The sequence below is a fragment of the Phalangium opilio genome, unplaced genomic scaffold (genome assembly GCF_054372755.1).
Source record: "Phalangium opilio isolate 3A_F unplaced genomic scaffold, DU_Popi_V2 ptg000081l_1, whole genome shotgun sequence".
Classification (NCBI taxonomy): domain Eukaryota; kingdom Metazoa; phylum Arthropoda; class Arachnida; order Opiliones; family Phalangiidae; genus Phalangium; species Phalangium opilio.
In genome coordinates, this window is record NW_028324188.1 from 509,560 (window position 1) to 531,139 (window position 21,580).

Below are 21,580 nucleotides of genomic sequence, written 5' to 3' on the forward strand. Positions count from 1 at the left end.
TTAATGTGAATTAACCCGTAATTAATTCTTTTTAATTTCAGTATAGACCTCGTTTATTTTGGACATTTTCAATTGGTAAGCTAAATATTGCTTTTAATTTAATCTTAATTAAGGACCCGCCCAATAAGTAGTGTTGGCTACGGCCCTCTTACTGCTAAATTGATAAATTTACTAATGGCGCGAAATTTGAGTCTTTTTTTTGGGTCAATGATGTATTTTAAAGTTAATATTATCCGAACGTAGATTCCTTACACCACTTTTACTTTTCATTTTTTAGTAAAGTAGCTTAAAAAGGATTCTTATTAACCTTTAAACATTTGCAATTTTTACTTGGTTTTTTCCAACTCTATTTATAATATCAGAAGTGAGATGAGACTAGAAGTGAAGGGCTCTAGCATTGATAGTAGATCCTGGCACTAGTGAACAAATTTGAGGATTTTATGCCGCTTCCCACGCGCTAAAACTAGAGAGAAAAAAATTGGTCGAGTTCCAAAAACATTTCCTACTCCCTTCCCCTCAACCTAAAGCCGCGGAACACGCACGCGGGTGCTGGAATCTAGTTCGGCCGTCTACCACCGCGAGCGTCTCACGTTTTGGAGGGAAAATTCAGAAACCGCTACCAGAGGGCCAACCGTTCGTGTGTTATCAAGAATATTCACTTTCGCCGAGTGAAGAATTTGGTTAGCTCAGTACTTCTGGTCTCATCTCACTTCTGATAAAATCGAATTCCGAATCGAAACCACAGATATTAATATCAATTTTATAGCGAAAAACGTGATCTATCTAACGATTAAAGGTTTGTTATCGTTGAATTATTGTAACTCTTGCTAAAGCTTATTATAATAGGTGGCACACTTTCCGCCCGTTGCTGTAATGTCATATTTAGATTAATGAAGTTTATTTTAAGTTTAGAGAAAATGTCACCGTTCTACCGACACATACCTTGAAGAACGGCCTCTATCTGAATGCGGAAGAGAAAAAATTAAAAAGATCGTCTATTTTTTGACAATTTCTTTTGTTTTTAGAAAAAGGCCGTTCTTTTAAGGGATGATGTTATGTTGCCTGAATTTTTCATTTAATTTAGAGTTGTTTTCAAGTGTATAAGCTTATTATGGAAATCCAGCCAATGTGCTTGAAAGGAATATTTTATTCGGGTAGAAATTTAGAGAAATGCGCTCGTGTCGCGATGAAAAGGCAAACTAGATTCGGCTTTGAATGATATATTTATCGTTTTTTCGGTTTGGATCCTTCTAAGTGTTCATTTTACTTTCCCTTTAATTTCAGTAATAAAAATGGCATCCTGGGGAGAGGAAGAAAGTAAGTAAAACTCGCTTTTTCTCGCTACACGATTAGTTTACAACTCAAATCAATTTTTTATTTCTTATTTTCATTATTTTATTTATTTTGAAAAACAGATTTACTTAAAGAACCCTTCAAACGAAGTAAGATTGTAAACTAATGTAACCTAACTTGTTTACGTTAACTAAACGTTTCTTTATCGTTATATAAAGATTATGAAAGACACCTCGTACATCGTTGGAAAGACTTAAAAGAAATCGTAGAAGTATTTTATTTTCCACCTACTAGGCCTAAGGGAAGGCTTGTGAGTTCTTGCGTTATACTGTAATTTAAAGGCCGAGTTTCAGCGAAAAGGATTCTAGCTAACTGAGCATCGAAACGAAATGTTTCCTCGCAAATATTAGTATTCCTCTTAAGGAAACTCTTTTGTTTATCTTCAATTCGCTAGAACCTCTCAAATTTAGGCCCAGCAGGGAATTTAAAGTCTGCACGGTCGCTCCGTTGTTAGTCTCGACCCTTTTCGCTGAAACTAGTCCCTTAAAGGCAGATTTCCGGCGAAATGGGTAAACTGGTGAAAGATAATAGAACGTCGGAGGGATGCAAAAATTCGAAACAACCCCCCCCCCCCCAAGGAAAAAAAATAGTCCATCTCCAGTTCGCTAGAAGAGCGAATTTTGTTCGAAAATAAACAGTGGTCCCCGAGACTAGGAGGATCGAGGTGTTTTCACCTCTATCCTCCTAGGTCTCGATGTTCGCTGTCCAGTTTGCTCGCGTTTTGGAACTCTGTCTTGAAGAGTCAATTTTACCTCGTCAATAAAAGATTAAGTTTTCGTTTTTATAATAGCGCTCATTTCCCGACGTGGTAAAACACCGTAAGTTTATATTTAAGGCTTTGATTTAATCGAAATTTCTAATAATTGATCTTCATTTTGCAGTTAAAAAAGTAAAAAATGGATTGAAAAAACAAAATTTCAATTTCTCCATTAAAGAATATATAAACGGTGGAAATGGTGAAGATAATTATTGGGCAGGAGACAAGATAAAGAAACGGTAAGTGTTAACTGGTGTAGACTTTACTAGCTGGTACCATTGGAATGAGAATAATTTGACCTATCAAATCCCTAATGCGTTTGGCCGTAGCTTTGGTTATTTCCAAAGTTCTGACCACCCAAACGTCATTTATACTCTGAAACCGCCCCCCCCCCTCCGTTTAAATAATTCAATTCATCAATACATCATAATGAGTAATTTTAGTTGCATACATTAAATTTCAAATATCAAGTCCATGTCGAATTATAGCAAGAATATTATTGAATTTTGTAAATTAATTCTTCTAATTTTCATCTTTCGTTATAAGGATTTTGAGATAATTTTTGGTTAGATTACCTTTACATTAATTCCGACTGGTCTTATATTAAAGCCAGCGAATTGTTTAACAAATGCAACTAACGCTGCACGAGGTGTCTGAACGTTTTTTTTTTTGACAAATTCCCTTATTGCTTTTTATGATTTTTATCCTCTATTATCAGAGTTCAGAATCGGAAGGCATTGCGTATCTCTATGGGCATTGCAATGCCTGATTCTTCTCCCAACGATGAGTTCAACCGTTGCCTACGTTAATCAAGGCCTGTGCGCGGCGCCGATTTTTATTTTTCGTTTGGCAATTTAAGTTGCCAAATTCTCTCACCTGAGAGCGCTATTAGCTGGACTTAAGGAATTCGAAATGTTCATCTTCTCGCGCTTGGAATTTTAAATACTCATTTTCGCGCGCGTTTCGGTCTAGCTGTCGATGCCATCTCGCGGTATAATAGGGCAGGGTTCATACAAACCTGGAAAACAGGGAAAACTTGGAATAATCAGGGAAATAAATAATTGACAAAAACCTCAGGGAAAACTCAGGGAAATTTAGAATTTTTAATAAAATTCAGTGAAATCAGGGAAATTTCCGTCAAACAGGGGCCGAGTAATTAAGCAAAATGTTCGTGAACATACCCCCCTCCATACGATTAACATTACAGTATACTTTGGAGGCTCATAACTCTGGTTATATTAGAGATACGGGGATGTCCTTTGAGTATGTTATAGTCCAATTTGTCCCCCATCAAACCATACTAAAGACTTGGGATTAAGACAAACAGGGGCCGAGTAATTAAGCAAAATGTTCGTAAACATCCCCTCCGTAGGATTAACATTACACCCAACTTTGGAGGCTCATAACTCTGGTTATATTAGAGATACGGGGATGCCATTTGATTACGTAATAGTCCTATTCACCCCTCCTTCGTTAACATTTGCTTCATAGGGTACTCCATATACGGGGGAAAAACCTGGAAAATTCAGGGAAGTATATGGGGAGAAAACCTGGAAATCTCAGGGAAATTTGTTTTCCAAAAGTTGTATGAACCCTGAATAGGGAGAAAAATTGTTAGTCGCGTTTCTTAAAAGTCGCTCCTTTCGAAAGTACCGCGCACAGGCCTTGATTAACGTAAGCAACGGTTCAACTTCCGTCCTTGGTGCATGTCACCCTGGCTAAATCTAAATCCTTCTCCGACCTTGCAGACGTCCTCGCCGACGTCCTTCAAGGCTGTCATTTTTCCTCAACGCGACAAACGAAAAAAAAAAAAAAAAAAAAGCCAATAAAGAGGCTGAAATTAAGAACCAAAAATTAAAAGATCGTCAGGCTCGGAATGAAGCGTTGTATCGAGAATTAGTAGAGGTGAGAGACTGAGACTGAGGTGTTTTTGTATTTTGGTCCCATTAGTTTTAGTTTTTTTTTTTTTTACTTAAATAATTAATTAATTAATTAACCCTTTAGATGAGTGATCAATTAGATGATGAGGAACCCGGGGACAATAGTCCCGAGCATCTAATGGAAGTTATTAGAAACCTCCGTAAAGAGAAAGAGATAGCCCTTACCCAGAATGAAACAACTGCGGCTGAATGTGGAAGATTCAAAATGAAAACACAGATATTGCAACAGAGAATCACTGAAGTTGAAAAAGATCTTAAAGATGAAAGGGAGCGAGCTAAGTTGATAGCCGACGCCACTGAAACTCAGCACCGGGTGGAGATGCAGAATCTTCTGCAAGAGAGTAATAGACTCATCAGGGATGAGAAAGAAGCTGCAGTTAGGAAGAACGCGGAATTAGAAGCGAGAGTTAAAGAATTGGAGCTCCAATTGGGTCCACTACAAGATTCAGTCTCTCAATTGGATGTAGTCAATGCTGAATGCGCGGCATTGAGGCAGCAAGTCAAGAGATGGCAAAATAGAGCTTCACAATTGATGGAACAATCCCGTATTAAACATGATCATGAAGATTTTAAGAAACTACTGTTAGTTACTTTACTTTAATTCTTTTTTTTTTTAAACACGGCATGGGTTATGGCGAGGGGTCCGTCATTCGAAAAAAAAAAACGTACGGGATTTTTAAATCCCTCGGATTTTTATGGATTTTTACGTATATTTTTTATTTATATGGATTTGTCAATTTTTTATAAAAATCCAAAATCCAGTAGGAAATTTCGTATTTTTTTTAGGATTTTGTATTTTTAACTGTAATTTTTATCGTCTTCCTGGATTTGTAATTTGAAAATTTTGGATTCTTTGTGGATTTTCACAAAATTTTGGATTTTCTTGTGGATTTTCACAAAATTTTGGATTTTCTTGTGGATTTTCACAAAATTTTGGATTTTCTTGTGGATTTTCACAAAATTTTGGATTTTCTTGTGGATTTTCACAAAATTTTGGATTTTCTTGTGGATTTTCACAAAATTTTGGATTTTCTTGTGGATTTTCACAAAATTTTGGATTTTCTTGTGGATTTTCACAAAATTTTGGATTTTCTTGTGGATTTTCACAAAATTTTGGATTTTCTTGTGGATTTTCACAAAATTTTGGATTTTCTTGTGGATTTTCACAAAATTTTGGATTTTTTTGTGGATTTTCACAAAATTTTGGATTTTTTTGTGGATTTTCACAAAATTTTGGATTTTTTTGTGGATTTTCACAAAATTTTGGATTTTTTTGTGGATTTTCACAAAATTTTGGATTTTTTTGTGGATTTTCACAAAATTTTGGATTTTTTTGTGGATTTTCACAAAATTTTGGATTTTTTTGTGGATTTTCACAAAATTTTGGATTTTTTTGTGGATTTTCACAAAATTTTGGATTTTGTGGATTTTCACAAAATTTTGGATTTTGTGGATTTTCACAAAATTTTGGATTTTGTGGATTTTCACAAAATTTTGGATTTTGTGGATTTTCACAAAATTTTGGATTTTGTGGATTTTCACAAAATTTTGGATTTTGTGGATTTTCACAAAATTTTGGATTTTGTGGATTTTCACAAAATTTTGGATTTTGTGGATTTTCACAAAATTTTGGATTTTGTGGATTTTCACAAAATTTTGGATTTTGTGGATTTTCACAAAATTTTGGATTTTGTGGATTTTCACAAAATTTTGGATTTTGTGGATTTTCACAAAATTTTGGATTTTGTGGATTTTCACAAAATTTTGGATTTTGTGGATTTTCACAAAATTTTGGATTTTTTTGTGGATTTTCACAAAATTTTGGATTTTTTTGTGGATTTTCACAAAATTTTGGATTTTTTTGTGGATTTTCACAAAATTTTGGATTTTTTTGTGGATTTTCACAAAATTTTGGATTTTTTTGTGGATTTTCACAAAATTTTGGATTTTTTTGTGGATTTTCACAAAATTTTGGATTTTTTTGTGGATTTTCACAAAATTTTGGATTTTTTTGTGGATTTTCACAAAATTTTGGATTTTTTTGTGGATTTTCACAAAATTTTGGATTTTGTGGATTTTCACAAAATTTTGGATTTTGTGGATTTTCACAAAATTTTGGATTTTGTGGATTTTCACAAAATTTTGGATTTTGTGGATTTTCACAAAATTTTGGATTTTGTGGATTTTCACAAAATTTTGGATTTTGTGGATTTTCACAAAATTTTGGATTTTGTGGATTTTCACAAAATTTTGGATTTTGTGGATTTTCACAAAATTTTGGATTTTGTGGATTTTCACAAAATTTTGGATTTTGTGGATTTTCACAAAATTTTGGATTTTGTGGATTTTCACAAAATTTTGGATTTTGTGGATTTTCACAAAATTTTGGATTTTTTTGTGGATTTTCACAAAATTTTGGATTTTTTTGTGGATTTTCACAAAATTTTGGATTTTTTTGTGGATTTTCACAAAATTTTGGATTTTTTTGTGGATTTTCACAAAATTTTGGATTTTTTTGTGGATTTTCACAAAATTTTGGATTTTTTTGTGGATTTTCACAAAATTTTGGATTTTTTTGTGGATTTTCACAAAATTTTGGATTTTTTTGTGGATTTTCACAAAATTTTGGATTTTTTTGTGGATTTTCACAAAATTTTGGATTTTTTTGTGGATTTTCACAAAATTTTGGATTTTTTTGTGGATTTTCACAAAATTTTGGATTTTTTTGTGGATTTTCACAAAATTTTGGATTTTTTTGTGGATTTTCACAAAATTTTGGATTTTTTTGTGGATTTTCACAAAATTTTGGATTTTTTTGTGGATTTTCACAAAATTTTGGATTTTTTTGTGGATTTTCACAAAATTTTGGATTTTTTTGTGGATTTTCACAAAATTTTGGATTTTTTTGTGGATTTTCACAAAATTTTGGATTTTTTTGTGGATTTTCACAAAATTTTGGATTTTTTTGTGGATTTTCACAAAATTTTGGATTTTTTTGTGGATTTTCACAAAATTTTGGATTTTTTTGTGGATTTTCACAAAATTTTGGATTTTTTTGTGGATTTTCACAAAATTTTGGATTTTTTTGTGGATTTTCACAAAATTTTGGATTTTTTTGTGGATTTTCACAAAATTTTGGATTTTTTTGTGGATTTTCACAAAATTTTGGATTTTTTTGTGGATTTTCACAAAATTTTGGATTTTTTTGTGGATTTTCACAAAATTTTGGATTTTTTTGTGGATTTTCACAAAATTTTGGATTTTTTTGTGGATTTTCACAAAATTTTGGATTTTTTTGTGGATTTTCACAAAATTTTGGATTTTTTTGTGGATTTTCACAAAATTTTGGATTTCTAAAAAAATTCGAACACACTCCAGGATTTAACATGTATTTTTGGATTTTTTTCTGGATTTTCGATGGCTTTTTGGAATTTTTTACATAATTTTATATATTTTGAAACTTTTGAAAGATCTTCGGATTTTCCAAAAAATACAAAATATTTTTTGAATTTATTTTCACTGGAATTTTGGATTTGTTTTTGGATTTTTCCCCGAGCGTACGCAATTTTTTTTGGCAATGACGGACCCCTCGGGTTATAGGTAATTGTTTATAATCGTTTCTTGATACTTTTAGGGAAGAAGATGGCCATTTGAAAACCCAAGTTCATTCCCTAAATGAGGAGAAACAACGACTGACAACTGAACTTTCAAAACAATCAGTTTCATTAGCGGATTTGCAAAAAGAACTCGCAAACTTGCAAGAAGTGATTCGAAAAGAGAGAGATAATGTTAGTCGTTTGGAAGCTGAATCTTCCGAGCGTCAAAGAACAACCATTCAAGTTCAAAAAATTGCTCGGAACTATAAGACAAAGTACAATGATCTTAAAACTCAGTATGATGAAATGGCAACCAAAATTAACCAAGCATCCGATGAGAATATCGCGGCCCAAGCTGCTAAAGAACAGCGGTTGAGGCGAGAGATGCAAAATGAATTGGAAACTAAGACAAAGGAAGCCGATGATAAAGCCGCAAAAGCGATTGAAGAATTAGCGAAGCTGAAAGAGGTAATTAATTAACTTCATTTAAATAGTGAAAAATTAAATTAAATTTAATTAATTAATTAACACGCCCTTTTATTTTTATTTTTATTTTAGGAAGTCGCTCGTTTGACCAAAATTGATGAAAACTCCAAAGGTCAAGGAAGATTGATACTTGAAATGAAGGAAAAATTAGCTCAAATCCAAAGTAATTAATTAACTGACCTTAAACTAAACTAAACTGAACTAAACTTCTTCCGGGAAATTTAATTTTAATGATCTTTACTTTACTTACTTTTTAGCCGAACGCGATAATTACTGTAAGGAAAAAGGTGATATGGAAAAGGAATTGAAGGAACTTAAAATGAAGTTGTCTGGACGAGAACAGAGTTCTGCTGGTAAGTGCATGCATGGTAATTCTCTCTGATGCTCAGAAATGATTGGACAGAGAATTAAATTAAATTAAATTAATCCCACTATGCTTGCTAACTTTTTATAGAAGAAGAAACTTCACCTATATTTATATCACAGTATATTGTCAAAATCCGGAAGCTGGAAAGAGAGATGAAACATTTGAAAGTAAGCAAGGAATGTTTGGAAAAACAAGTTGAGGATCTTACCACCAAGGTATGAATAGTCTTGCTTGGTTCAATCACCCCGTTCCCTTGTTAATTTTGTGGTTCAATCACCCGGCCCGTTCCCTTAATTGTTAATTTTGTTTTAAAAACAGCTAAAGCAATCAGACAGACCATCAACTTCAACTGGATTGCAATTGCAGCGTTGAAAGAGCCACTTCAACATCTCAGCACCTCCATTAATTTGACCACCTCCATTAACACCACCCATGGTCTCATCCATTCCCTTCAAACCTCCTCATCTTCAGCCCCATTGAAATTCAATGCAAGACAAAATTATATAAGTAAAAAAAAAAGTGTATAAATTAAAAAAAAATGTAAAAAAAAAAATTTTAGAAGTGTATAAATTTTAAAAAATGTAAAACATAAGTGTACAAATTAAAAAATATGTAAAACAAAATTTTATTAGTGTACAAATTAAAAAATATGTAAAACAAAATTTTATAAGTGTACAAATTAAAAAATATGTGAAACAGAATTTTATAAGTGTATTAAATTGAAAAATATGTAAAACAAAATTTTAGAAGTGTAGGCCTCTAAATTGAAAAATTGTAAATCTGATATTGATAAGTAAAAGTATTTTAATTTGTAATGCATTAATTCATTTTATTTTTTACAGGTAACTTGTAAGCTTTGCTATATTTCTTTACATTATCTGATATTTCTAGAGTTAATTTACATTTTTTATTATTCCACGTGAAATATTCAGGTTGAAGATTTAACTAAAGCAACATTTCCCAGTTTTGGAAATGAAGAATGGTATAATCGGAGCCTCCGAAATGAACTAGGCCCATGCGTGTCAAATTTTATGTGGGGAAATATAAAATACCATAGATGGCGCTCATTTTACCGTTGTGACAGGGGTCTTCCTTAAATTATCCTTGATATTTTAGGGGTCAGTCATATAATTTTTATGATAGAGCAAAGTTTCATTCTAAAATTAACGTAAATATTTTTGGTGCTATTAACTTTTTATTGCATCTTTGGTTAGATTGTATAAGATGACAACAAAATTAAGTATTTGATTTTAGAATTGCTATTTTTAATAGAACAAAACTTGTTGAAGTTGAAAAATCAGTTTATTTTCATACTTTCATAGCCTTTCATTACCTTTTGTTTTTTTAACCTTTTCTTTTCGATCAGTTACATCTTTAGCGTGGTTGTATAAATAAAATTAGATGTTAAATTACTTCAATTAAAAAAATTCAGTAAACGTTTACTTACAATCCGCGACCTTGGCTCAAATACCTAAGCAGTCGACAGGGTCACGGGGGTTGAACTTTGTTTATTTTACGGCCGTGTAAGCGCCCCCAAGCGGGAAAACACGGCGAACTAAATTAGTTTAAAAATATTCTCGCTTCACCACACGCATGGGCCTAGTTCATTTCGGAGGCTCCGGTATAATCTACCGCTATACACCCTTTCTAAGAAGGAAAGACGCGGGGGTAAAACTCTGCCTTCCATCTCGCTTTTTAGCGCCTGCGCTGTAGGCCTTTTGGATCACGGTGCTTTTAATGGTGTGCATTTACTTTCAGTGTGTGTAGCCACAAATAAGCTTTGGTGTTATGTAACGTTAACAGTCATGTTGACAAACTAAGAAAATCCTTGAGGTGAAACGAGACAGTAGTGTTTACACGGCAACCCTGTTGTGAATATGGCTTTGAACATAGAGGGTATACAGTTGAGGAGTAGAAAATAGACCAAGAAAAATATTCGCCTATTAGTTGTTTTTACCGCAATACACACCGTCTCGAGAGGCTCAAAAGTGTGGACCTTCATTATTGGTCAGAATATGTGGGCAACTTAATAGAGCATTTTATACTTATAAAGCTATGACAAGTTGGCCGTCAAAAACAACGTTTTCCGACCAGGCAGGGAAATAAGGTTTTAAATATTTTTCTGGATAAAGCAGAAGTATCACGACTCTTCTCGTAGTTAGTATTATAATATACTCGTGAGTCTTGTAGAGCTGTAGGCCGGTGTGACCGAGCCTTAGCCTCTTATTTGAAACAAAAAGCTCAACGCGACATCTTGTTTGGGCGTCATCACGTTTAATAGAGTCAAAGGGGGGCCTTCCACTCCCCTTCTAAATTCTCTCTGGTAGTTGAAGGATTTCAAGTAGAATCGAGAATAATATGAACCGAACTGAACTGATTTCAATACCAAAATCCAGTACTACTGAGGGAAAAACAACTTACAGGCGGATTTTTTTTCTTGGTCTATTGGGCCTTTACAAACACGTAAACCGTTTTTCCCCCATCCGATGATTTTAATGTGTACAAGTATATCCTTATTGGATGTTAAATGTCGTCTGATTTACAGTATATTTGCTATGCTTTGTATACTGCTTTAATATTTCATAAATTTTAACTTCAATATTTGTTCATAAAAAAAAGAAACATTTCCATATCTGGGTAAATAAGTTTGAAAGTAGTCCTCCTTTTGACTCGGAGAGGTAATATTTTGGTTTTCCCAACTTGTTTTTAATTAAGGTTATTTAATTTCATTTCGAATTATTTTCACCATTAGCGGAATTTTTTTTTTTAATTATTTTTTTGGGTCTGTTCTATATAATATTTTAGTAATTTTTTTCTTCGTGCCTAGGTTTGTCTGGAAATTTAATTGAAGTAGCTCTATGACCCTAATGACCCTGATGACCCCGGTAACGAAGAAAAAAATTAATTATATTTCTTAAGTCTATTTTTAGACTTTGAAATTAAGTAGTTATTTTTTTGTTAATTTATTTTTTTTATTAATTCTTGTTAATTGCTAGCTAAGGGCGTTAATATTACGTTAACTTTTTGTTTGTGATAAGACAAATGATACCCAGGGTTAACCCAGATAATTCAGGGTAATTTTAAAAGGGTCAAAAAAGGTCAGGTAAATTTGATTTTTATCAATGGAAAATTGTGTTTCTTATAATCCCTATAAAATCCTATATTTTTGAACCTGTCCTATAAATTCATGAAAGGTCCTATAATATCCTATATTTTTGACAATATCCTTAACCCTATTTTTTGGCCGGGATCCCTGAACTGTTTAAACAATTTCCATGCGCTTGATTGAACAATAAAAAGAAATAAATAAATAAAAAAGAAAAATAAAGAAAAGGGAGAGGGGGGGGAGGTTGTGGCGCGTGCATTACGTCACGTGATTGACCTTTCTTGGCGGGAACTATTCTATTCCAACTTGTTTGGTCGGAAAGAAAAGAATCTCTTTTTATTTCCGTCGGAAAGAGATCTCGAGATGCGATGCGCGCGCTCCCCCCTAAAGAATAAGGAAAAGTTCTCGCGCTCTCTTTCTCTCTCTCTCTCTTTTTGCTGTTGGGGGCGCGCGGGTTTTTCGGTCGCGTGTTATATGCTTGGACCATTGGTTAGGCGCGAGGCTTACCTCCGCTGACGTCATCCGTCTCCATAGAGACCGCCTGGGTAGCGCGCTCTTAACGTTTTCTCCTTTAAAATAATGCCTTTTCTTTACTGCTTGCTTGCTTGCCTGCCTGCCTCTCTTGGAGAATTTCTCTTTACAGCTAAGAATTCTAGAATTCTCCCCCCAATTTTTCTTGTCACGGATAAGGTCTTGAACGTCATGACTATTTTCCATTTAATTTTGCAACAGAATTCCGTCATTTGCTATTGAAATTAACTAAGTCATTTGTGACGTATGCAATCCACTTTATTCTCAATCACTGGAAGTTAGGCTTATCAGTAAAGGGAAGAAATTAGTCTGTCGTCTGCTAGAGTACATGTTTTTTGGCCTTTGTAGCAGACGGCAGACGAGATAAGCCTAACTTCCCTTGATAAGGAATTATGTGGATTCAACCAACCGCTATATGCAACAGAAGAGATACTGAAAAGCTTGTAGTATTCCGTTCGATTCAGTTATTATCATTCAGTGTCCAATTACCTGGCAGCCCTGGTGGAGCGCATGCGCAGTTAAAGTTTAAAAACATGGGGGAGAAAATTAATTTCTTTAGCCCCGCCCGTTTAGTTCATGCACAGTATTTATAGATATTTGATATTAAATTGGATAAGATCGTTTTGTTTTGAGCTCTATGCGCAATAGTCTGCGCACTTCCCTTTAAATTTGCCAATTGTTAAATTTTTATAAAACGTGACAGTATCGCGAGCCAAAAAACTGAATTTTTTTTCTTTCTTAACCCATGGTTAGTCCCTGAAAATTTCAAGTGCAACTCTGACGATACCTGCAATTTTTAATACGTAACGTACTTTCTGCAACTCTTGCATTTTGCATTTGTTACAAATAAAAATGTGATGTTAAAACATGGCCAGATAAACGCCTGGAAAAGTCAGGGAATTTAAAAAAGGGCCAAGGAAGTCCGGGAATTGAATTTTAATCAGGGAAAATGAATTCCTTGATTGGGTGTTTTATTCGCAATTGCAATCAAGGTTGTTGGAGCAACGTTGCACTTGTTACAATATAAATATGTGCAATTAAAACGTAATTGTGCAATAATTAAGAGTTCACTTGTTTAAATTATAACCACTCACTAATATTCCCTTAACAAATATCTCCAATTAAAATTGACAACTTTAACTTAATTTTTTGATTTAAAAATATTTATGGAAAAATTAAAATTAATTAGATTTGAATTAATTGTCGCAAAATACCGTCGCTCACGGAATGTCTCGGTGCCTATTATACATTTAACAAATGTCAGAGCGACGAAATTATAGCAAAGATGTTCTTCGTTCTTCAAATAAGCATTCCGTTACGCACGACGGTTAAGATGGTGAAAATTTTGAAGAGAAATGGCACATACCCCGCTTTAATGACGTTGAAATCCTTTGGGAAATTAATAATGGGTGCCTTTAGTATACTTTAGAAAAAAGGGAACTCGCACTTACATGCTAGCTAATTTGGGATGGGCCAACTGCATGCACGCACTTGTACCAGGACAAAGACCAAAAATACAGCAACGTCCATAACCTACATGTACAGTACAACGTATATACCGTATAGAACATTACATTAAGCACATACAGAGAAGCTAACATCACAGGGGTGGGAAGGTCACCTTTTTGGGGTCATTTCCTTGGCGCCATGAAGTACCGCTAGAGGCAGGGCGAGTCAGCTATAGCTCCCTGAACTCGGGCTCCGTCTGCTGTTGCCTATAGGCGCCAGTTAAATAACCCAATAGGGTTGGTTTCTCTGGAAGTAATTTATGGAATAGTCTATTTTTGGCAGCTTTGGAATAGAATTTGAACTTTCTTGCCTTGGGATCCCCAAGCTTACAATTCAGGGATCGAGTTCTATATTTTCTATGGGGATTAGTATGGATGTATTCATATGCCGTAGTTTCCTACACACTGACTTCTCCCCTCGTGTATATGAAATTGTTTTTAAAAACGAATTTGCATAAATTTTAAGAATTATCTTAGCCCCTTTAGGAGTTAAGCGTGCTAAGACTAAAACGTAGTCTAAGTTGGAAGAAGTGGATTATATAAGGTTGGGCATTTTGTAACGCGGAGGATTCTGGGAACGAAATATCGACGTTGGTTTCAAGCGAGATTCCCGACTAACACTGCAGTCAATCTTATGGAACACTTGTAGAGTTGCCTATGAAAATATTACGTAAATTGTTTAAAATACTGGTCATACGCGAGTATGATTTCAATCATCCAATATCTATACTTTACCAGCCACCAACCAGGTGTTAATTTCACGTCTACTACAATTAAATCTAATCTATGCTTGCTAATAATCACTCCAATTGAAGCAATTAAAATGTAATCATTCTAACTCATTAATTCATTTTTCCCGTGTGTCAATATATAAGCATGCAGGCTCAAAATTCAACATGAATTAACATGAATTATGTCGCACCAATCACCAACCGAATTGGAGCAGTTGTTGGCTACTGCTATTTTCTGCAGTTGGGTATAGAGGGAAATTAAATGTGATGACAAAGATAACTGCATACAGTAATATGTGTATAATATTAAAGTAGATCTGCAATCACTGATTAGCTGGTCAAATTAGTCTACAGACAAATTAACAAGCTAGAGAGAGAGAGAGAAAGAAATATATTGACTTGACTGTGGTACGTCTCATGTCATGTCTTTCATAAACCTTAATTCCCCAATGCTTGCCACACTTTCAATACAAATTATTACAATTTGCCTTCGCTAAGACGTGATCCCTGCAACAATATATATCTCCATGCAATTTACGCGTATAAAGTTAGAATGATACGTCCTCAACTAAGTAATCCATAAAATGATTCTTCTTTGACCCAAAGCCAGCCACATCGCCGCATAGATGTGGTAATCCAGTTTTTATCTGGTATAGCATCTTTCGTTCTGGTCCCACCACCACCATCCTAGTCTCCCTTTCCTTTCCCAGTTCCCAATCCCCATCTCTAGCAATTAAAACAATCCCGGACTCAAGAAAGCGCGCGTCGCTTTGAAGAAAGGCGGGAAAAGTGCACACGAGGTCGCGCTCGAGGAATAGCTCGAGCCTAGCCCGAGAAAGATAGGTCAATAGCGCGCGCGACTGGAATTATACCTACAGGCTAGGCTTTCCCCTTGTAACTCGGGGAGCTGGCAAAGTACATGTGACGCGTCGTACACGTTCTAAGAAAGAGAATCGTATATACCTTTTTCTGAAACGCGGAAACCCAGTTGGCGCGCGAAACAGTTAGAGAGCTCGTGCTATAGCTTGCTCCCAGAGTCCCAGTTCCTTGCAAAACTTAACTCTCCACACTCATGCGCGTGGAAGCCAAGAGAGAAAGAGGACGGAGAGAAGGAGAGAAGAGAGATCCCGGCTGGGTAGCGCAGGCGCGGTCTTACCGATTCTCTGGCTGGCAGTATTGTCAGAAGTTGATGACGTTATGTAGAAGATATGTACGCAGCGATTTAGCTGGCGTCGTTGTATTTTGTTTACGGGTTTTTGCAAAGTTGAGGCAGAAGCTTGCAGTATTTGTAGCAGACGATACATGCTTTTGGTTGGCATTAAGAGACTGTAGGATTTAGTTCCTATGGGGTGCCCAGGGTTAGTTCTTATCATTGGGGTTTTGAAATAATTTTAATTGTTGAATTTGGTGCCCCTTAAGTATCTGGACCCTTAAAACAGTAACTACCATTTCAGGCCTATCTCTTGCCCTTGGCATCAGCCGTTCTTTAAATCCAGGCCTAGGAGAGCTCCTATCTATTGCCCTGGGCATCACCCGTTCCCTTTATCGAGGCCTGGACTAGCCCCTAACTGTTGCTCTGGGCATCAACCGTTCCCTTAATCCAGGTTTGGTAGAGCCCCTATCTATTACCCTTTGCATCAGCCGTTCCATTATTCCAGGCCTGGGTGAACCCCTATCCGTTACCCTGGGTGAGACCCTATCTGTTGCCCGGGACACGCCCGGGACATCAGCCGTCCCCTTAAACAAGGCCTGGATGAACCCCCTTCCGTTACCCTGGATGAACCCCTATCTGTTGCCCTGAACACCAGCCGTTCCCTTAATCAAGGCCTGCACAAACGCCATTAAGGAACGTGTTTCCAATCACCGAGCCTTACAGAGAGAGACACTAGGGCGCGTATTATTGACGCGTACAACTTCGATTGATCTGTTTCTGGTTGGTCGAAGGACGCCGCTGCCGCTCTCTCCTCTCTCTCGGTGTTGAGGTTGGATAGTGTCGAGCGTTTTTCCCCAGGATTTTTGGTAAAGATATCGGTCGGTGCAGAGCGGCGCGGGGTTGCGCGTCTTCTGCGCACTTTAACCGCGCAAGCTACGGTACGGGTCCATGATGGCGGTTCTCTTGGCTTTAGCGTCGCGCGAGTATCTTCTCTAGGCTTTGCGGACGGCTTTCTCCGACGTCTCGAAAAAGCCACCCCTGCCGACGCTATGCCATTGCCGGCAGCGATTTACAACCGACCTAAACCCGAAGACGACGAAGACGACAATAAAAATCATCAAACGAAACTAACGGGGATTAAACTATAATCTTTACAATTAAATAGAAAAAAAATCAACCGAAATCAAAAATTATAACAACAAGTCGAAACTCGGGTTTTTTCATTTTAATTTTCTTCTAATTTTTAACTTAACTTAACCGAGTTTCTGTTTAATTTTAATTCGTTATTTTTCTCTCTCAATCTTCGACGACATAAACGTGATATTTCGTGAGTGTTTGTGTCCATTTTTTGGAATTTCGAAATATTAAAATATCTCACGAGCCAAAAGGAATTAAAAATACCAAAAAAAATAATAAAAATACCAAAAAAAATACCAAAAAAATACAAAAAAATCATTGAAAACTTTGGATAACAACTAAATGCGCTTTTCTCAACTCATGTCAGCTGGTTCGCTTGGTGTTCGGGAGTGAAAACACACTACAAGTAAATAAATTACCATACGTCATCATTACCCCCCATTACCCCTTTTACCCCCCTAATTACAAATTACTACCAACGTACGACTAAGAAACCAATTACAAATTACCCTACAAAATAAATGGAAATATTTGAACGGACTTTTCGGAGGTGGATAATAAACCGGGTCCCAATAATAACAGCAACAACAAATACAACAACGTCCAAAACGGAGGAAGAAATAAGTAACTGAAATACCATGAAACGTATTAAACGAAGAAGGGTTAACCGCGCGTTAGGCTTAGCAATCGACCCGGGACGCTACCTTATCGAATCTGCCAAGTGAAATTTCGTTATCAAAAAGAGTTGTTTCGTATTTTTTTTTAACAACTACAACTGCAATCGAAATCGACGACCCCAGCGTTATTTACTTCGGGGTTATTTACTCCTGGTACGTATATATAATAAATACCCTGGGAAATAATTATTATAAAAATAATTAATATTTAATATCAAAGTTAAATTACTCAATCCCCTTCGAATAATTAGTTTTTAAAATATTTAAATTTAGGTTAATTATTATTATTATTATTATAAAATGGGAATAGGATAGATTAGGTTATAGGTTAAGGGGGCAGAATGTAAGGATAGAGTGGGATATTGGAGGTAGGTTTTAAAAATATTTTGTTTTAATTGAAAGGTTAAGGATTTAATTTTCATTAGATTAAAATCGCAAAAAATCAATATAGAAGGGGGTTCGCGGGTGATTTTAAATTCGCAATTATTATTGGTAGAGAGTAATAATAAAGAGGGAGGCGAAATTGTTAGGGGAATAATAATAATAAGGAATAGTTGACGGGTGATTAATTGATATCTAGCGGCTAATTAGAGTAGGGGTTAGTTGCGTAAGAAGTGTATTAAAATGGCATCGGTCGCGGCGTGGTTGCCTTTCGCTCGGGCGGCAGCGATCGGTTGGGTACCGATCGCGAATAACCCGTTGCCGGCGCCCCCCGTCACTAAGATCACCCGCAAACGAGAGGATGAAAAGTTTATCATCAACGTATCGGGTCGTCGATTCGAGACGTGGCGAAATACGGTGGAAAAATACCCGGACACGCTGTTGGGTTCTAACGAACGCGAGTTTTTTTACGACGAAGAGAGTAAGGAGTACTTCTTCGACCGGGACCCGGACATTTTTCGTCACATTTTGAACTATTACCGAACGGGTAAGCTTCATTACCCGAAACACGAGTGCCTAACTTCGTACGACGAGGAGTTGGCCTTTTTCGGGATTATCCCGGACGTGATCGGGGACTGTTGCTACGAGGATTACCGGGATAGGAAACGTGAAAACGCTGAGCGAATGTTGGACGACCGGATGTCGGAAGCGAACAACGATAAAGACATGATCAACAGCACTTCCAGGCAGCGGATGTGGCGGGCCTTTGAAAACCCGCATACGTCGACGGCTGCCCTGGTTTTTTATTACGTCACGGGCTTTTTCATCGCGGTGTCCGTTATGGCCAACGTGGTGGAGACGATTCCGTGCGGGATCAACGAGAGTTTGGGCGACGTCGTGTCCTGCGGAGAAATGTACAAGATCGCCTTCTTCTGCTTGGACACGGCCTGCGTCATGATATTCACAGCCGAGTACTTGCTGCGGTTATACGCCGCGCCGGACCGTTGTAAATTCATGCGCAGCGTCATGAGCGTCATTGACGTCGTGGCTATCATGCCCTACTACATCGGACTCTTTATCAGGGACAATGACGACGTTTCCGGAGCCTTCGTCACGCTCCGAGTTTTTCGTGTTTTCCGAATTTTTAAATTTTCTCGGCATTCTCAAGGATTGCGCATCCTGGGCTACACGCTCAAAAGTTGCGCCTCCGAACTAGGTTTCTTAGTCTTCTCCTTGGCCATGGCCATCATCATCTTCGCCACCGTCATGTTTTACGCCGAAAAGAACGTCTCGCCGACCACCTTCACCAGCATACCCGCTGCCTTTTGGTACACCATCGTTACCATGACGACGCTCGGGTGAGTCCATCCATCCACATACATCCACATACACATACACTTCCACCCCAATCTACCTACCCATCTGTATAGTCTTATCTATCTTTAAGCCCAACACGACGCGATAAAAAAAGTATGCAGTCTCCGTATCCAATGGTGACCCAATCACGCCTCCAATCAAATAGAATTAAGGTCGTATCGCTTGTTATTATTGGGTGGGCCGCAATTTGAAACACACGAAAAAACCTCGTCTTTCATTTAGACGTACGCGTATAGACAATTTAATTAAGAACTTCACGAGTTACTCGAAAATTATAAACCCTATATTGTCAAAAATTGCGCCACCACCACGTCCCCTTTTAAAAACTGTTCTTCAAATTTTGATAAATTCAAGTTATTTTATTGGAACGATAACACGAACGGTTCTTTTCAAGAAATTTCATAAGTTTATAAGATAGGTTCCTTCCATAAGTATGACACTTCGTAATACTACCAAGAGACTTAGAGCTCGAGATAACTAGTTCGAGGGAGAACGACGGAAGTGAGAATTGAAGTACTTACTACACTCGGTGGTTAATTAATTTTGCAGGACTTCTTCCATCTAGCTCCTATTTAGTCTGCATTACTAAATAGGCCTTTGACAGCAGCGCCCTCATCACCAGGCGTATGTCGCTTTACCCTGAATCTATGACCTACCTCACTCACTTCAAAATTACAAGCTCCAGTTTCTAAATTACCAGTGACAAACTTATGTAAGGAACATATCTTATGAACTTATGTAAATTTGCATATTACTCGGGTCTTGACTGAAAACAAAAGGGGATATTTATTTTATGACAAAACGTGTTTTAAAAATAAGGTAGAACTTGGAATGCCAAATGAGAAAAAGTATATTGCTGTACCTTACGGTACCGCAGAGGAAATCTTTTCCTTTCTACCGTCGTACCATACATTTTTCACTCAAAGTCGATATGGAAGTTTAAATGGGGAAATCCATTTTTTAGCCCAACGCTATAAATATATACCCATATATATATATTTATCGGTTATGGCTATACTGAGTCATTCTCATTCAAATAACGTTTTGTTAAGATCAAATTGGGTTTTCGCTTATATATGAAAGTGTAGTAATATTCTACATATAAAGGTAGTTCATATACTACGTTATGGTAAGAATATACTATATTGTGGTAGAAATATACTACACTATGGTAGAAATATACTATATTGTGGTAGAAATATACTACACTATGGTAGAAATATACTACACTATGGTAGAAATATACTATATTGTGGTAGAAATATACTATATAATGGTAGAAATATACTATATAATGGTAGGAATGTACTATATTATGGTAGGAATGTACTATATTATGGTAGGAATGCACTATATTGTGGTAGAAATATACTATATTGTAGTAGAAATATACTACATTGTAGTAGAAATATACTACATTGTAGAAGTATGCTATATTGTGGTATAAATATACTACATTACGGTAGAAATATACTATATTATGGTAGAAATATACTACATCATATTTTCGTCCGCATTTCGTTCATGTTTTTTATAGCCTATCATATAACTGCTTTCTTAAGTAGGATGAAAACCACTACATTACAGTAGGATAATTCTGAAACGACGAGGAGTAATAAATTTAAGGTTAATAACCTTTCATATATTTTTTGAAAACACTTTCCCATCAACACTAACTTTAAATATATCATATTTAATAAGCCATAAATTTTCTAGATAAAACTTAAAACACCCTTTTTTTTTAAAAAAAAAAGCGTGAAACGAAACCTGTATTTTAAGCTGTTTAAGAATTTTGCGCGTATTTCTTGAGAGAGAGAGAGTGAAGTGAGCTTTCGTAAACAATGTTTTTATCAGTTTGAAAAAATCTCCGGGCTTGGACCTTAGCCAAGGATGCATCTCCATTCTACCCTTTATATTTAGTACAAATTTTTACACCTATTTTAAAAACCTCTTCATATCTTGCCTATACGCCATTCGAGATATGGGTGTCAAGGTTAGAACGGAAACAATGATTGATAAACAAGTATTTAATCTAATTCATTTCGAGTCTGGTTTAAAATGAAATGCTAATTATTACGCTTATTAGGGTTTATTGATTCTTAATTGGTATTGTCAGGTTTTGATTGGCACGTGTGGTGTTTCGGTGTTGATATTGAGGTGGTTTTAAATGAGCCCAATTAGTTTGAAATTGGAACAGATTTGGAAAAGGTTTTTGAATTGAATGTTTTCACATAATTTTAATTGTTTGTTTATTTTCTGCGGGTTTGGGGTGTTTGTAAAGGGTTAGTATTGTTATTGATTTAGATAGAGGGAAAGATTGGCTACAAAATGAGCCCAATTAGGTCAAAATTGGACAAGAATTAAAATAGTTATAAACAAATTAAAATTAAAAATATTTGAAATCATTTTTTATTTTTGTTTGTGTTTGTTGTTTATTTTTTATTTTTGTTTGTGTTTGTTGTTTATTTTTTATTTACAGT

The 21,580-nt window shown here is 35.8% G+C and overlaps 2 protein-coding genes across 6 annotated transcripts in view; both read left to right on the forward strand.

Moving 5' to 3' along the window:
• The first annotated feature begins 1,292 nt into the window (after positions 1 to 1,292).
• LOC149653813 (uncharacterized) lies at positions 1,293 to 9,302 on the forward strand. The gene is made up of 12 exons (XM_089846654.1): positions 1,293 to 1,317; positions 1,416 to 1,442; positions 1,512 to 1,564; positions 2,144 to 2,171; positions 2,235 to 2,349; positions 3,859 to 4,015; positions 4,115 to 4,632; positions 7,685 to 8,114; positions 8,205 to 8,295; positions 8,390 to 8,485; positions 8,587 to 8,714; positions 8,818 to 9,302. The coding sequence occupies exons 1-12, from the start codon at positions 1,293 to 1,295 to the stop codon at positions 8,869 to 8,871; spliced, it is 1,722 nt and encodes a 573-aa protein (XP_089702780.1). The 3' UTR covers positions 8,872 to 9,302.
• A 7,079-nt stretch (positions 9,303 to 16,381) lies between these two features.
• Shal (Potassium voltage-gated channel protein Shal) overlaps positions 16,382 to 21,580 on the forward strand; it is a 103,708-nt gene continuing 98,509 nt past the window's right edge. For 2 of the 5 annotated variants that reach the window (XR_016370790.1, XM_089846734.1), the window contains exon 1: positions 16,383 to 19,081. Coding sequence is in view for 3 of the 5 variants with exons in the window: in XM_089846734.1 (XP_089702860.1) it covers positions 17,967 to 19,081 (1,115 nt within the window). In the remaining 2 variants the exon portion in view is untranslated. Of the gene's footprint in view, positions 19,082 to 21,580 lie in introns of all 5 variants that reach the window. The other 3 variants (XR_016370791.1, XM_089846731.1, XM_089846732.1) reach the window with 3 other exon arrangements.